At 41.3% G+C, this 18053-nt stretch overlaps 1 protein-coding gene across 1 annotated transcript in view; it reads left to right on the top strand.

The window, feature by feature from the left end:
* LOC106987376 (inhibitor of carbonic anhydrase) overlaps window positions 1-11350 on the top strand; it is a 56782-nt gene extending 45432 nt beyond the window's left edge. The window contains exons 13-17 of the mRNA XM_015085656.3: window positions 2332-2473; window positions 8049-8113; window positions 8621-8805; window positions 10141-10327; window positions 11161-11350. Coding sequence (XP_014941142.1) covers window positions 2332-2473; window positions 8049-8113; window positions 8621-8805; window positions 10141-10327; window positions 11161-11195 — 614 coding nt within the window. The 3' untranslated portion in view covers window positions 11196-11350. The remainder of the gene's footprint in view (window positions 1-2331; window positions 2474-8048; window positions 8114-8620; window positions 8806-10140; window positions 10328-11160) is intronic.
* The last annotated feature ends 6703 nt before the right edge of the window (window positions 11351-18053 follow it).

Here is an 18053-nt window from a genome sequence, read left to right as displayed (position 1 = left end):
AAATCCCATTCCTATGCAAAGCCCATTCCCTGCTCTCTTCACCCTCTGCACCTTAGCAGCTAAACATGGCTGGAGAAGTCACAGGGCCCAGCAGTTCATTCCGCTGGCAATGCTCTAGCTGCTGGCCTCAGTGGGCCCCTGGCACTCATGAGCACCCCCACTGTGTCTCTACGCCAACCCCCCCCCCCCGCACACTTCCTAATAATTATCCTAATGTCCTCACTGTCCACACATTTCCATCCCACACCCATCTACCAAGTTTCTCAGCAGATGACTTATCTCAGCTGCAGAGACAATTGAAATGATCAGAATAATTTCCCCTCACCATCCCACTGCCGAAGCTGTGGGCCTACTGATGGCTATATCTACTCAGCCTCCCTCCACCTGTGTTTTGCGTGGGGGCCCCTCCCCCACACCCTTCCCTAGAGCCTCACCCTTTTGGTTACTACTTCTTCCTCTGGTATAGCCAACAATTTCTTTCAACATTGAACTCACCCAATGTTTTCCATTTTTAAAAGTCCAGCCTCTCTCAGCAGTCTCCTCCCACTTTTGACTTGTTTCTCCACCTCTTTACTGCCAGACTTCTTAACAGCAAGCTCTGAGCCAATCACCTCCCACTTACTCCTCTGCTCCCTGCCTTCTGGCTTCCCTGTGTCATTGCGTAAGGAAGAACTCTGATCAAGGCTACCCATGACCTCCATGTTGCTCAGCTGAAAGGTCATGCTCCACTCCATTCCTCCATGACTTTTCTTTCTTCAAATCACCTTAAAACACTATCTCCTGATTTTTGTGAAAACACACTGGTTTGGTTTTTCTCCTACCCCTACAAAATGCACTTTCCCATTCTGGTTAATAAATGTTTCAGTTGCTTAAAAAATTTTTTTTCTCCTACTCTAAACTCAATCCTCAGGCACTCATATCCATACCTACAGCCTTGATTACTATCTAAACAAATAATACTATACATACAAAACTAGGCACATAACCAGTAGTAGATAAATGTTTGCTGCTATCACTATTATTAGTATTATGTCTATATGTTGATAACTATTACATTGTTATCCCTAGCACAGATCTCTCCTTGACCTCCAGAACTGCCTATTTGACATTATCTAGTTGAATATCTCAAAAGCACATTAAGCTCAAAACAGAATGCATCATCTCTGCTGAGCCTGGTCCTGTTCCAAAGCTGCCTAGCTCGGTGGAGGACCCTATAGTCCATCCACTTGCGCCAGCTGGAAACCAAGCTGTCATCCTGCATGTACCCATCCATCACCAGTGATGTCAGTTCTCCGCGCCCCCCCACCTCACCACCATCTCCCTCACCTTAGCGCTACCCTAGTCCAAGCTGCCTTCATCTCTCCTGGGCTACAACAGTAACCTGCTACCTGCACACCACATCTGGCCTGGATTCCATCCATCCTGTTGCCAGACCAATCTTTGCAAAGTGCAGACCTGCTATATCCTGCCCACTATACCTGGTCTACCATTGCTACAGCCCTTCAGAAGCTCCTCATTTCTCTAAGGATAAAAAACAAAATCTACACAAAGGTATAAAAGGGGATCTGGACCTTGCCTTCTCCCCACTGACTCTTGCAGTAGGTGGTCCAGCTCAACGACCTCTATTAACCTTTCTGTGTCATTTGCTCCCCACCCCAACCCCTGCCCTTGGCCTTTGCAGATGCTTCCCTGTCTGGAAAACCTGTTCCTATTCATTCTTCATCTCTCTACTTAAGGCCTCTCCCTGACTCCCAGGTCTGCACTAGATTCCTTTATCTGAAGGTATAGAACCATATTCTTCTTTCCCAGAGCAAGTGGGGGTTGGTGGGGGTAGGTGGATAAATTTCTACTTAAATTATGACTGTTGCTCACAAGCTTGGGTTCCCGGAGTGCAGGGCCTATGTGACGTCCTTACCACAGTGCCCTGGGGCCCAGCACAGTGCTTGGCAGCTGGGTCTCTCAGGCCCCTTCCTGGATCTGGAGTCAAGATGGAATACCTTGTAAGGAAAGGCAAGGGAAGCAGAGGGCAGGAAAAATGGGGGACAATTTCAACCAGCTGGGACTTTCAGTTTTGTTGTGTCTCTTAGGATTACAACTGTGTCTGTCCTTCCACACCTCTGCCCTGTGCCACTTCTATTCCACAGACCCTTGTCCCAACTTCAGCCAGTTCCCCTTTCCTCTAGTTGCAACCTTTATTTTTTAGTTCCATAAGGTTCTTATTTCTAATAATATGGTACCAAACACCTGAATGTGGCAATTCTAGGGATAAAATCTGGGGCTCTCTTTCTAACATAGGCAGGCAGAGCTGACCTCCTGTGTTTTTCTGCACAGATGAATTCTTCAGTCAAAGCTGTGCCCCTGGGTCTGATCCAGATTCCAGTCTCTGTGCTCTGTGCAGTGGTGGCAACGACCCAGCCCATACTTGTGCTCCCAACAACCAGGAGGGATACTACGGCTCCAGTGGGGCATTCAGGTGAGTAGTGTCTGTGCACCTTTCTCTTTGGCACCAATCCAGTGAACTTCTTGTCCTTTCATCTTTTCTATCGCCCCAGCATCTGGGCACTGCATTTAAGAGGAGCCAGAATTAGAAAACAAAACTGGAGATTCCCACCGGCCTCAAGGACTCAAGTCCAGCTCCTTTCTGGAACACTTTTCTGCAGACCCACCAGACTTAGGGCACCTGAGGAGAGGCAAGAATGAGGGGTACAGGGTCACAGCCATGCTTCTACTTTTGTTCTTTTCTTCTGTGTGATTGTGGACAAGTCATGGAATCTTTCAGAGTCTCAGGTTAAAATCAGAGGAGGGGTACTGGGTGTGTGCTTCTTACATCTAGCTAATGAGTACATTTTAAAAATAGATATTCCTAGGCTCCCCATCCATTCAAGAAACAGTTATTGAGCACCTAGTATGTGGCAGGCACTGGTCTAGGTAGAGGGGTTATAGCAGCAACAAGACACATGTAGGTCCTGCTCCCTGTCTCCTCTCATGAGGAGAGTAGGACAATAAATATAAATGAAGGGCCAATCACTTCCTGACTGAGGTAGGAGCTACAAAGGAACAGAAGGGGGTAGTGTGGTAGTGACTTGGGTAGTGGACAGTTTTGATAACAGCAAGTGGAAGGGACTGTATGAATTGAGGATTAAATATTGACAGGGAAGGGCACCAGGGTGGCTCAGTGGGTTGGGCGTCCAACTTCAGCTCAGGTCATGATCCCATGGTACATGCATTCGAGCCCTGCCTCAGGCTCTGTGCTGACAGCTCAAGGCCTGGAGCCTGTTTCAGATTCTGTCTCCCTCTCTCTTTGCCCCTCCCCTGCTCACATTCTCTCTCTTGCCTCAAAAATAAATAAACATTAAAAAAAGTTTTTAATATTGACAGGGAGTCAGACCTCAGAAAATCTGGAGGAAGAGTATTAAGGAAGAAGGAACAGCAAGGATACAGGCATGGGGCAGGACAAATTGTGCCGTGTTTGAGGCCAGAAAAGGCCATGATGGGGAGGGGGGGTGGCGCATGGGTGAGAGGGGATCAGGGGTGTGCAGAGCTGGAGCTGTGGCATTGGATATGTCTCTGTGCCCTATCAACCTGATCAGGGAGGTAGATTTAATTCTAAATGTGCTGAGCAGTACGGGACACTTTGAGGCAGTATGCATGTTGTATGAATCAGGGTTGTGTGGAGAATGTGTGAGCCTCTAGGAAGGGCCCCTTTATTTGTCACACTGCCAGATGACTTTGTCCTACCATCTCCAAAATGTTCTCTTTCATAAGCCATACATAAATGACATATTTTCACAGATCCACTACAACACTATATACTGAACATGAAACCTAGGCTAACGTAGTTTTTGTTTTTGTTTTTACATCAGAAAGTGCATTGGTATTAGGGTTGATGGTTTCCTTGGCACTAATATAATATTACAGAGGACTAGAATTGTCAGAGCTGTGTCTTGAAACACAACTTGTTCTCATCCCCAAATGAAGGACCAGTTTTCAGTCCTTCCATTGCTTCATCTACCAGACCAGTATCATTGGTACCACCCATCACTTCCTCCCAATGGATGCATTTTCCTCCTTGGCTCCAGGACACCACACTCTTTGGATTCCCTCCTCCCTCTCCTGCTATTGCACCTGTCTCTTTGTTGGTTCCGCCTCACTTCCCCACCCTCAACATGTTGGTGCACCCCAGGGCTCTGTCTTTGGACTTCTCTGTTCATACTCACACCCCTGGTGGTTTTATCTACTCTCGATCCATCTACATGCTGACAATTCCCAAACTTATGTTCCTGTTCTCTTCAGAACTCCAGATGAAACTCCAGACTGCCTAGTGGGCATCTCCACTTGGATTTCTAATCACTGTCTCAAATTTAAATGTCCCAAACTGAGCTTCTAAAATTTCACATACTCCCACCCAAACCTGTACCTCCAGCAGTCTTACCCACATCAGTTACAGGCAACTCCATTTTTCCTTTTGGAAAAAAGTCAGAACCTTAGTGTCTGCTATCTATGTCTACTTTCTTTCTCTCAGACTCCATATCTGGTCCTTCATCAAATCATGTTGACTCTACCTGCAAAGGGTAACCAGAATTGACCTCATCACCCATCTCCACTGATATTACCTTGATCCAAACCACCATCATCTCTCTCCAGATTGTTATCATACATTCTTAAAGGGTTAGGAGGCATCTGCTCTATCCTCTTCTCCCTCCTATGTCCAGTCTATTCCCAACATATCAGCAAGAGTGATTCTGTTAGAATATAAATCAGAGTATCACACTTCTCTGCTTAAAACCCTCCAGTAATTTCCCATATCACTCAAAGTAAAATTTAGGGTCCTTCTTTGACCTATAAGGCCTCTTTATGACCTGGGAAGGCCCTTTGTGACCTCATCTCCTACATCTTTCCCCTTGCTGTATCTACTTCAGCCATCTTGGCATCCTAGCTATTCCCTGAAGACATCAGGCACACTCCTGCCTCAGTGTCTTTGTCCTTGCTCTTATTCCCACTTAGAGTATTCTTCCTCCTCATATCATAGCTAGTTGCCTCATTTTCTTTAGGATTTATCAGGGAGTCTTTCCTGGCCACTATAATTTCACATACACACACACATGCCCTTACCAATATTTCACATCCCCCTTTCTTGCTTTATGGTTTTTTTTTAAAGCACTTTTCACTCTATATAATACTATATATTTTATCTACTTGTTTAATTTTTTTTCTTTAATGTAATGAATAAAGACTCCTTTGGTTGCAAGTGAAAAAACCCAAGGAGCTTCCACCTTGTAAGGACTAAGATTTGAGCCTCAGGAGACAGCCAAGATACTATAAGGCAAGAGTTGCCAGATAAAATTTAGGATGTCCAGCCAAATTAGAATTCTAGATAAACAGTGAATTAATTTTTAGCATAAGGGAACATACCCTGCTTCTCTCTCTCTCCCTCTCCCTTCCCCCCGTCCCCTCCACATCTGCCTCATTTTGTCTTTCCCTGCAGGATGGTTTTCTCTATTTTTCAGTCTACATGGAAGGAAATGTCTGTGATTAACATTATTACAGAAGCAGTAAAACACAGACTATAATATATTCTCCCAATTCTCAAGAAATGGGATTGTCAGCCCAGTTCCAGTGAAAGTTTGAGTTCACACAACTCATGCAGTGATGTTGCAATGTAAAGTTTTAGCTGCTTCCACCGTGACCAGGTGGATTGGGGGAGATGGGGGAAGGAGTCAGTTCTCAAAATATTAAAGCTTGGTAGACAAATGAAAGTCAATTTTTAAATAAAATTATATAAAGGGAATTTTGTTTTCCTAGATATAAAAATTATGTTGTAATACTATATAATACTGCAATATTATGATCAGTACAGAGTTGTTTATGTGCAAGAATGACAAATCAGTGGTAGAGAATAGACTTCCAACACTTATACGTGGACACATTATATCTGGTCTATAACAGAGATAACATTTCAAACTGGGGAAAGGATGAACTTGAGAGACCAGATAAAATGAGTATAGTGAACTGGCCCCTGGATCTGGTGGGAGCAGATTCAATAGTGAGTCAATCCCATAAACTGACCAGCAGGGGTCAGTGAGGGTGGTGAGAAGGGATGCTGATTGTAAGTGCAATGATTACTTGTAGGTGTTTGGATGAGTCAGGGAGGGAGGCCCATTGCTGAGGGCAATGTGGGATCAAAACAGGGATTATTGTTTTTTAAAAAAGAAAAGTATAAATGCTGATAAAAAGAGCCCAGGGAACAGGGAAAGACTCCAATTGCATAAGAGAAAGAGGAAAACTATGAGAAAGTGCCTGAGAGTATGGGCAGGAATGGGATGCAAGGCACCTGGGGAGGACACCTGCTGGGAGGGAGACCTTTGTTTCTTCTCTGTGCCTGATGGGCAGGAGAAGAGCACTGGAGACTTGGACTGACAGATTTGGCTGGAAGAAAGCCCATGTGATGTTATCTGTGTTTTCTCTGGGAAGCAGGAGGACATGTCAGAGTGAGTATTGGGGAGAGGGAATGTGGAGAGATAGAAGTATGTGGAAATTTGGAAAACATTTTAGTCACTGCTCTATAGAATGGGGAGGTGGCTATCTGAAATAGTGGTTCTCACCACTACAGCACAGAATCTCCTGGGGAGATTGTTAAAACACAGATTGCTGGGCCCCACCCCCAGACGTTTCCAATCTAGTAGGTCTGGGGTGGGGCCCAAGAATTCGCATTTCTAAAAGGTTCACAGCTGGTACCTATACTGCTGATCCCAGCTCACACTTTGAGAATCACAGATCTAGAGTAGAGCAAGGAACATAGGAATGCCCCAGAGAAGTTAATGATCCGGAGGGTCTCTGGTCTGCCTCCCTGCTGAGGTACAGACACACCTGAGGCAGATTATCGTGCTTATTCAGGACTGGGACTATATGGAGAGTGGGTGGAGGAAAGAAATAGGGCAAGGCTTAGGAAAATTGAATGGGAGTAACTGATCCTAGCTAAGTATAGAGGGACCTGAAGTTAGAGAAAACTGGAGAGGTGCTCTTGATAATGAATCATTAGTATCAATTGCCAACTGACTGGATGTCATAGAACTGATTTTTAGTATGTTCAACATTTCTCATAAAAAATGGACCTTAAACACAGAGAAACATTTTTCAGGGGATTAATCATGAAAACATATCTAAGTGGTACACATTAACTTTTATTAAAGCTGACTAGACATCTGAATGTGAAAAGACTCCTTCAAAATCATGTCTTCCATGCTGACTTTAATCTCTGATGTGAGTTTTTTTAAATTTTTTTTAACATTTATTCATTTTTGAGAGACAGACAGAGCATGAGTGGGGGAGGGGCAGAGAGAGAGGGGGAGACACAGAATCCAAAGCAGGCTCCAGGCTCTGAGCTGTCAGCACAGAACCCGACGCAGAGTTCAAACTCATGGACCGTGAGACCATGACCTGAGCTGAAGTCGGACGCTTAACCAACTGAGCCACCCAGACGCCCCTCTGATGTGAGTTCTGATCCAACCAAAGAGCCGTTCTTGAATATCCCTGTTAATAGGAGAACACAAGCATCTTCTCTGGAGAAACCAATCAGTATTTCAAATAGGAACCAAACAAGGGTTATTATCTACAATAGAAACAAAATGAGCAGATTTCTTTTTCAATGTTTGTTTATTTTTGAGAGAGAGATGGAGACAGAGCATGAGCATGGGAGGGGCAGAGAGAGAGACAGAGAATTTGAAGCAGACTCCAGGCTCTGAGCTATCAGCACAGAGCCCAATGTGGGACTCGAACCCACGAACCATGAGATCATAACCTGAGCCAAAGTCGGATGCTTAACCAACTGAGCCACCCAGGCACCCCAGGCAGATTTCTTTTTCTATTACATTTCCCCTCCAATTCCCAGGGACAGTTGGGTGTTACAGTTGTGTGTGTGGATGTGGTCAGTGTTAGGTGTGCCTGGTGGCTCTGGTGGAGGGGGTGTGAACCCCTAGGTGGTTCCCTCTGGGTGTCTCTCCCTCTCACTCCTATTGATCCTCCTCACTAACTGGACCCTTGCTGTGCAGGTGTCTGGTTGAGAAGGGAGACGTGGCCTTTGTGAAGGATCGCACGGTCTTTCAGAACACTGATGGTATGTGTCTGTGCTGTCCTTTCCTCCCTTGGAAAAAATCTGAGTCTCTTATGGGAAGTCACTCCCCAGTCAGGTAACCAGGAAAGTTTATTAAAGCGTGTCTAGCTCCCTTAATATATAGGCAATCCTTAAATATTCTGGATACAAGTTTTTATCAGCTATATGGATTGAAAATATCTTGTCCCTCTCTGAAAGACTTTTCACTTTCTTAATGATGTCTTTTGATTAACATTTACATTTTTAATATAGTTAAAATTTAATTTTTAATATAGTTCAACCAATCTTCTCCTTTTTGGCTAGTGCTTTTTTGGGGGATGTTTAAGAAATCTTTGCCTTTAACAGGACCAAAAATGAATTTTCTTTTCTGTTTTATTTTTAAAGCCTTATTATTTCATTCTTCCATGTCTCTATGATTCTCCCAGACATTGGTGGTTGGTCACATCCCCCCGGTGAGGCCACCTTGACCAAAGCTGTCTGCTGTGGCTGACCCACCTTCCTTCCCCCTAGGAAAGAACACTGAAGCATGGGCTAAGGATCTGAAGCATGAAGACTTTGAGCTGCTGTGCCTCGATGGTACCAGGAAACCTGTGACTGAAGCTCAGAACTGCCACCTGGCCAGAGTCCCAAATCATGCCGTGGTCTCAAGGAAAGATAAGGCAGATTTTGTTCGCAGAATTCTCTTCAACCAACAGGTATGGCCACACAGGAGGTCCTGTCCACACAGTCCTCCCAACTGAGTGCTCAGGTCAGTTGCAGAGCTGATAGGCACACCCAGCCCAGTTTCATACCCTTTCTCCCTGGGACTTTATCCCTGGGATGTGGAACTAGATTCTTGCAACCCTGCCTCTGATGAAAGCAGAAAGCTAGATGGTGGCCATGTTCACTTTGTGCTCTGGGGCTGTCTAAGGTATCAAAGTGGACTGAAAAAGCCTTGGACATGTGGATATCTGAAGTATCTCCCTGAGACTCACTTGCTTCTCTGAGCAGACTCCTGGTACCTCCTGGACCTGTTCAGTTCCTCCATGAGAGCTGTCTCTTTCTTCTTCTGTCACAGAAATAAGGGTGTTGGCTCAGAGCCCTTAACACAAGGGTGAGGTATTTGTGGGAAGAGCAGAATGGAGGCTGCTCTACCTGACCTAGGGTGGGTCCCAATGTATTAATGAGCCTGGGCAGGCCAAGCACTGTTTCAGGCTTCATGAAAGTTGCAGAGCTAACATTCAAACAACTCATGACCTCTACAGGCAGCCAACAAGGGCTATGGAGTAGCAGGATGCCTAAATCAAATGATCTTAAGGAAAACCCAAAGCTTCATCTGCCTTTTGCACTCACACACCCCATTCCTGGAAGAGCCCCAGATGAACATTCCATGTCTTAGCATATGCTGCCCACACATCCCAGTTAAAGGATTATGACCCAGGGAGAACTGGCAAAACAAAAGGCTCTCGGTCATGGACTTTTGAAGGGGTGCATCTCCCAAAGGGCAAGCTGCCCCCATGGCTACAGGGGGGCTGAATGAAAGAAAGGAGAGGAGGGGCAGGAAGAGATGGAAATGGTCAGGTGCCTGGGGCAGATCTAGGGAATAGCAGAGGCAAGACAGCAAGGGCTTCGGGCAGCAGGAAGACAGGCAAGTGTGACCCAGGAAGTTGAAAATATCCAGCAGTGATTGGTGGAACTGTGATATAGTGGCCAACTTGAAGCTTTTCCTATTTAGCAGTTAATTTACATACATCATCTTACTATTTAGGGTTATTATCTTTGTTTATAAATGAGTAAACAAGGTTTACTGAGCTTAGTAAAGAATTTTCCTACAGTCACATGACAAACAAAAGCTAGGCCCAGGATCTGAACCCAGAGGCCATGCTCTTTGCCATTAATGGTGCCTCCTAAACTGTTGCTGTGCCCCAGGGTTCCAGGTGCTGGAGCTAAGCAGCCCAGCAGACTTAGATCTTCTGAGGCAGAATACACAACCTTGTGCTCCCTGGTGCTGCTGCTCACTCTCTGCCTGTCTGTCTGTCTGTCTGACTCAGGAGCTCTTTGGAAGAAATGGGTTTGAATACAGGATGTTCCAGATGTTTGAATCCTCAAACAAGGATCTGCTTTTCAGTGATGACACTGCATGTTTGGCTAACCTTCAGGATGAAACAACTTACAGAAAATACTTAGGACCAGAGTATCTTATGGCTATTGCTAACATGAAACCATGTTTACACTCTGGTGAGTAGAGTATTAAGGACCATCGTAAGCCAAGCCCTGGGCCTGTACTGACAGGAACATAAAGATGGAGAGGGCTTGCTCCTGGCCCTGCAGGAGGATTCAGACTTACCAGTGAAGCAACTCAATTAGACAACAGTATAAGACTACCTGAGAAAAGACCAAATCATTTGAAGGAGACAGAGAGTACAATAGAACTTGAGATCATTTGGAAATCGGACTTGTTTACTTGTGCATTTCCATTTTTTTTGCTAACAAAATGAAAAGGTACACATGTGTGAGCACTTCAGTGTAGGGAGAAGGTTGGGAGATGACCCACAGCATGACTCATAGAGGATCAATTTTCAAAGATTTTAAGTCAATGTATAAATAATATTAATAGAAACAAAATGAAGTTAGCACTATAATATGCCTTTTATATGTATATTTTATATATGTATATTTATATTTAAATATATAAATAAATATATATTAAAATGGCATAGTTTATACATGCATATATATGTTTTTATATATGTGTATGTATTTTAGAATGGCATAGCTGCCTCAAAAAGGATTAAGTTGGAGAAATAAAATTAGAGCTGGGATAATCAAATTGCTGGGGGTGTGCCTGAATTTTTGTTGAATTATATTATGTGTTGGAGATGATGAGAGCAGGAGGAAAGGAAAATGTTGGTATTTAAGTATAGCACTGACATCAGGAGATAGATAGACAGATAGAGATTTTTAAAAAAATTGTTATTACCTAGCATTTACTTTTAGAAAAGAGGAACAGAATTGTGCTTAGCAAGCATAGGCAGTACCTGAAGTTCTTTCTCTTATGTTTTGCTTCACAGAACTTTTGGATGCCTGTACATTCCACGTACATTAAACACTGATCAAAGTGGACAACCATATGGGGATGCTCAGTGCCTGAGATATGGTGGGGCCACATTCTCACTTGTCTGCACCTTGGCCTGTGTTAACCTCAGTTATTTTGTAATTATGTGCTGGAACTGATAAAAAAATTAAAATGAATGAAAATTATTGTGTCTTCTCAGAAAACTTCATTAAATGTTCTCAGATTTCTTTTGAGGGGAGAAAACTATGTCCTTATACTAGAGTTATGCTTCTGAATCTAATATCTATTAAATTGTACCTTTGTAAAGAACTGTATAAGACTAGCTCATCTTCCCTCCCCATTCTTTATTTTACCCAAGAGTCAAGTCACTTAAATAGAATATAAGCAATAAATAGAATATAAGAATAAATAGAATATAAGGGAGTCTGAGTGGTGATTACAAGTGTGCCAAAAAAAAAAAAAGCATCAGTGTGTGCTGTATCAAGGACTTACATAATAAAAACAAAGGCTAAGGAACGAGTTTGTGTATTTTAAAAACATATTTGAATATTATAAAAACATATTTGAACATATAAACATATAAAAACATATTTGAATTTAAAATTCACAATGTTAAATGGAATCAAAATCCTGACTCAGATTAATTGGAAAACATTAAAATTACTGCAAAAAAATCTAATCTTACTACCCTTTTATAGTCAACTTCCTTAAAGTGGGATTTATACTCATTTCTTTTAAGTTAGTTTCTTATCAGAGATTTTGTCATACCTAGTGTTACCATAATTGCAGCTTATGATAGTGCCTCAGTAAAAGTTGAATGGGAGCCTAAGTTATACATTGTTAAATGTTAGTTTTATGAGTGTGGACTTGTGCTTCTGCCTGTGAAAGAGTAACCAGTACAGGACTTGCCATCCTTCCATGTACACTTGAAAAAAATATGTATTCTGTATTTTGGGGTGTAATTCTATCGTGTGTAGATCTGTAATATATAGTGTAGTTCTATAAACAGCAATTAGGTTAGGTTGGTTAATGTTATTATTCAAATCTTCTGTCTTAACTCATTTTCTATCTACTTTTTCATTAATCACTGAGAGAAGAGGATTGAAATCTCTAGCTGTAAGTATGGATCTGCTCATTTCTCTTTCCAGTTCAGTCAGATTTTGCTTTATATATTTTGTTCTGCTAGGTCATACACATTTAGGATGTTAGGCTTTCTTGATGAATTGGCTGCTTTATCATTATGAAATGTTCCTATGTCCCTGGTGATACTTCTTGTCTTAAGTCTACTTTATTGGATATTAATATGCCCACTTCACCTTTCTTATGACTAGTGTGTGCTTGGTCATATTGTTTTCCATTCTTTTACCTTAATCCATCTGTTTATATTAAGGGGGGTTTCTTGTAAAGAGCATAGGGTTGGGTCTTTCTTTTTTCATTCAGTGTGATAATCTTTATCCTTTTAAAGGATGTGTTTAGTTCATTTATATATAATGTAGCTATTAATATTTGTTTTCTATCTGTCTCATCTGTTCTTTGTTTCTTACTTCCTCTTTTCTGCCTTCTGTTGGATTGTTTTTTAGTATTCCATTTTATCTTCTCTACTGGCTTTTACCTAGTCTTTTATTTTTTAATGTCTTCTCCAAAGTTTGCAATACTTATCTTTGTTTTAATACTAGTGTCAGATAATGTTATACCAGGATACAAAATTAATATAGAGAAATCTGTTACATTTATATACAATAATAAAGTAGAAAGAGAAATTAAGAAAACAATTGTATTTATAATTGCTCCCAAAATAATAAAATACCTAGGAATAAATTTAACTAAGGAGGTAAAAGACAATACTCTGAAAACTATAAAACATTGTTGAAAGAACTTGAAGATGACACAAATGGAAAGATATTCTATGCTCCTGGATTGGAAGAACAAATATTGTTAAAATGTCCATACTACCCAAAGCAATCTGTAGATTAATGAAATCGCTATCAAAATACCAACAATATTTTTCACAGAACTAGAACATATAATACTAAAATTTGTCTGGAACCACAAAAGGCCCCAAATAGCCAAAACAATCTTGAGAAAGAAGAATAAAGCTGGAGGTATCACAATCTCAGATTTCAAGATACACCACAAAGCTGTAATAATCAAAACAGTATGGTACTGGCACAAAAACAGACACAGATCAATAGAACATAATAAAGAGCTGAGAACTAAACCCATGATTACATGGTCAATTAATCTACAATGAAAGAGGCAAGAACATATAATGTGGAAAAGACAGCCTCTTTAACAAATGGTGCAGGGAAAACTAGACAACTACATGCAAAACAATAAAACTGGACCACTTTCTTACACCATACATAATGATAAATTCAAAATAGATTAAGTACTTAAATGTGAGACCTGAAATCAAAAAACTCCTGTAAGAAAACATAGGCAGTAATTTCTTTGACATTGGCTGTAGAAACATTTTTCTAGATATGTCCCCTCAGGCAAGGGAAACAAAAGAAAAATTAAACTATTGAGAATATACCAAAATAAAAAGACTTTTGCACAGCGAAGGAAACCATCAATAAAACAAAATAATCCAACACCAAAAAGACATAATCCAATTAAAAATGGGCAGAAGACATCTTTCAAAAGAACATACAGATGGCCAACAGACACATGAAAAGATGCTCAGCATCACTAATCATCAAGGAAATTCAAATCAAAATCACAGTGATCACAGTGAGATATCACGTTACACCTGTCAGAACGGCTAAATTAAAAAGACAAGAAATAAGAAGTGTTAGCAAGGATGTGGAGAAAAGGGAACACTCATGCACTGTTGGTGGGAATGCAAATTGTTGCAGTCACTGTGGAAAAGAGTATGGAGGTTCCTCAAAAAATTAAAAATAGAATTACCATATGATCTAGTAATTCTTCTACCAGGTATTTACCCAAAGAAAATGAAAACACTAATTTGAAAAGATACTTGCTCCCCTATGTTTAATAAAGCATTATTTGCAATAGTCAAAGTATGGAAGCAACTCAAGTGTTAATAGATGAATGCATAAAGAAAGTGTGGTGTGTGTATGTGTATATTGAATATTACTCACCCATAAAAAAGAATGAGATTTTGCCATTTGCAACAACATTGATGGACCTAGAGGTACAAGTGAAATAAATCAGAGTAAGACAAACACCGTACGATTTAACTCATATGTAGAATTTAAGAAACAAAACAAATAAACAAACAAAAAGAGACAAACAAAAAACCAGACTCTTAAATACAGGAAACAAACTGATGGTTGCCAGAGGGGAGGTTGGTGGGGGAAGGGGTGAAATAGATAAAGGGGATTAAGAATACACTTATCCTGATGAGCACTCTATAATGATATATAGAATTGTTGAATCATTATATTGTACACCTGAAACTAATATAACACTGTATGTTAGTTATACTTCAATAAAAAATAGAAGTAATGTTATATGACTTTGTGTATAAGATCCTGTAATATTACAGTTCCACTTTCCCCAGTGATATGTGGATAAACTTTTAATAACCAGACCTTAAAGGTAAAAAAAGGGCCCTGATCTGCATCTTTTGCCAATTCCATGGAGCAAATGCTTTTGCTGCAGATGATTTCAAGCTACCAAAGTGATGTCAATGAATTCAGAGTTTAGAAGAGATATACACAATCAGTTTTTGTGAGCCAGCATAAGCTTACTGCACTAATCCACTGATTTCCCTCTTTTATCTGTGTGCTCTTATTATCATGTTTTACTTCTACATACATTAGGAACTTGAAGGGCGCCTGGGTGGCGCAGTTGGTTAAGCGTCCAACTTCAGCCAGGTCACGATCTCGCGGTCCGTGAGTTCGAGCCCCGCGTCGGGCTCTGGGCCGATGGCTCAGAGCCTGGAGCCCGTTTCCGATTCTGTGTCTCCCTCTCTCTCTGCCCCTCCCCCGTTCATGCTCTGTCTCTCTCTGTCCCAAAAATAAATAAAAAACGTTGAAAAAAAAAAAAGAAACTTGACAATAATTTTTATCATATCAAGCATCAATTATCTTTTAATGAAAATTTTAAATGACAAAATATTTAATATTTATCCATATCTTTATTGTTTCTGGCTTTCTTCATACTTTTGTGTAGATTACAGACTCTAGGTGTTTTGTGGGCACATCTTTCTGGTATGCTTTCATTGTCCGTGGACATACAATTTTTTCTTATAATAACTTTATATGATATTTGACCATGGTACTTTCTGTTGTTCAATTTTAGGTGAGATTTGCTTCCCTGAACTTTTAAAATAAGACTATTTTTGGCAAAGCGTTTCTTACTTCACAGAGCTCCCTCTTCTGTCATTTTGTGCATTATTTGAAAACATAGTAGCTTGCTTTCTAGGGGCTTTTTGGTTTTATTCTTGTCTACTTTGATCTAGATTTTCTTGTTCCTTCATCCCTTTTGTCCCTTTTCTGTACAATTTTGATTCTACTTCTAGTTCCAGATTGCTCCGGATCTTTTGGGTCCTTCTTGGTAAAGGTATTTTCACATCTAGTCCTAGGTCATCTCCCTGCAGACTGTCCCCAGGAAGCCACCTGCATGTTCATCCTTTATGTTGGGCTTCCAGGAAGATTCCTAGAGTTTTACCTGCTACAAAGTCCTCAGGTTTTCTTGCCCAAAGCCTCAGGGACTATTGGCTCTGAGAGGCTTGAATTTCTGCCGCCACTTTTCCCTACTGGAGAGCCAACCTTGCAGTCTTCAATGGCACAACCTTGAGGCAAGAGCCCAAAGACCATGGTCCAACAGAGACCTTTCACTGGCACTGGGGAAGAGCTGTCAAGTATCCTGCCCCTATTTCCTTCGAATTTTAAGAACTTGAAATGAAGACAGATAATGTTTTACATTTCAACATATTTGGGCTACCAATGGACCACTTTCAGATTTAAAAAACTTTTTTTTATTCTTTATTTTTGACACAGAGAGACAGTGAGATGGAGTGCAAGTGGGGGAGGAACAGAGAGAGAGGGAGATACAGAATCCAAAGCGGGATCCAGGCTCTGAGCTCTCAGTACAGAGCCAGATGTGGGGCTTAAATTTATGAATCGTGAGATTATGACCTGAGCCAAAGTCGGACGTTTAACCGACTGAGCCACCCAGTGCCCCGGGCCTCTTTCAGATTTAATAAAGTCCTGGTACTTTCACCCCAGTAACACACACACACACACACACACACACACAAGACACACACACTACTTGGTGTACAATTTTTGTGTATTCCATAGGTCCAGTCCAGTGATTTTTCTGTGACCTCATGCCACTTTCCTCTGGGGGTGAAAATAGAGGCTAGTTAACCTGTTTTCAGGCAGATGCTACCCCGTGGGGCTAATAAGTCTTACTAAATTGCACATATTGGCAAGTTGTACATATTTATGTAAAAGGCCTATCTGTGAGAACATTTAGAACTAAAAGGGTAAAACCATTCAATTGTAGAAACCAACAGGTGACACCAATTGTCTATAGACCTGTATGGGCCAGAGGTTTATTTTGGAACAGCTGAGAAACCAGGTGGACTTTACTCTTCTTTTTCTATGGAGAGCAGGGACATCAAACAGTGGCATTCGCTGTGAAATAGTAGAGGGATCAGTGATCTGTTTGTTTTGCCCCAGGAGTACTAGACTATGCTCAGCTTTAACAGCCACTTTTCATGGGCCCACCTGAAGATCTCAGTACTTGGCTTCTCTTGGTGAAAGAGCAATGGGAAATGAAATCTCTAAATAACCTTGTTAGAAAATATGAGGGACACTCCAGAACAGTGAGTTACAGGATGATGAGGATAGCTCAGGATGTTGAGTCCAAAGTAGGTTCTAGCTTTGCCTGCCCTGCTGGGCATTCTACCAAGTTATGTCCTCTGGCTGGGCCTCAGTTTTTCTCTCTGTAAAATGAGGTCATTGTACTAAATGGTCTCACAGGGTATGTTCCGCTGAAGGGCCCATCAGCAATAGACAAAGCTCTTGAGAAATTATGTAGGGTCACTTCATTGAGTCACTGAACATGCTGTTAGCACTTCGTCCATACTAGGTGTTTTGTAAAAATGATAGTCATTGCCATGTACTGGCAGGGCCAACACTTTAATAGCACTCTGAGTAATATTCAAAATGAGCCTAGAAGATAGGTATTCATATTCTTATTACTAATGAGAAAACAGAGTATAGGAATAGACAAGTAACTTGTCTAACATCATGTAGCTTTGTCTAACATCATGTAGCTTCTCTAAGTGGCCTATGATTTAAACCCAGGAATCTCTGACTCCAGTTTCATACTCATTTTATTCCACAGACTGCACATGATAATACTCAGTACCTGCCCTCAAGAATGGACAAGTAAATAAAAGGAATGCACAGATAACTGATATACAGACAAAATAATGCTGCCAGGCTGTGTGGTGTATTGTCTATGATACGTTGTCTAGCACCTAGTGGTCAGCACACTTGTAGGATTCCCTGATGCAATGTGACCTGAGGGGCTGGGCTCACAGTGCTGCATACACAGAACTTAAAGGGGAAAGACACTGGTCATGACACAAATAAAAATAAGAAGGAGAATAATGGGCTGGCTATTGTTCTAGGTGATTTACTTTAATTGTTAATTTAGTTCTCATAACAAGCCCAGGAAGTAGGCATTATTATTCCCATTTTCTAGATGGGAAACTGAGGTACCGAGAGTTAAGTAACTTGACTAATTCACTGAATAACTGAAAGTCTTACTCTATAGAAGTGAATGTAAAGAAGTAAATGACAAAACCACACTAGCTTTAGTGGTGCTGTCCATCAGGAAGAACCAGGGCCATGTCCTTCTCTTGTCCTAATATTTGCATTTGTGAACATTTCTCATGTTTAT

Source organism: Acinonyx jubatus, chromosome C2 (assembly GCF_027475565.1).
Source record: "Acinonyx jubatus isolate Ajub_Pintada_27869175 chromosome C2, VMU_Ajub_asm_v1.0, whole genome shotgun sequence".
Lineage (NCBI taxonomy): Eukaryota > Metazoa > Chordata > Mammalia > Carnivora > Felidae > Acinonyx > Acinonyx jubatus.
The sequence above is the reverse complement of the archived record's forward strand: the minus strand, read 5'-3'. Positions and strand labels throughout refer to the sequence as shown.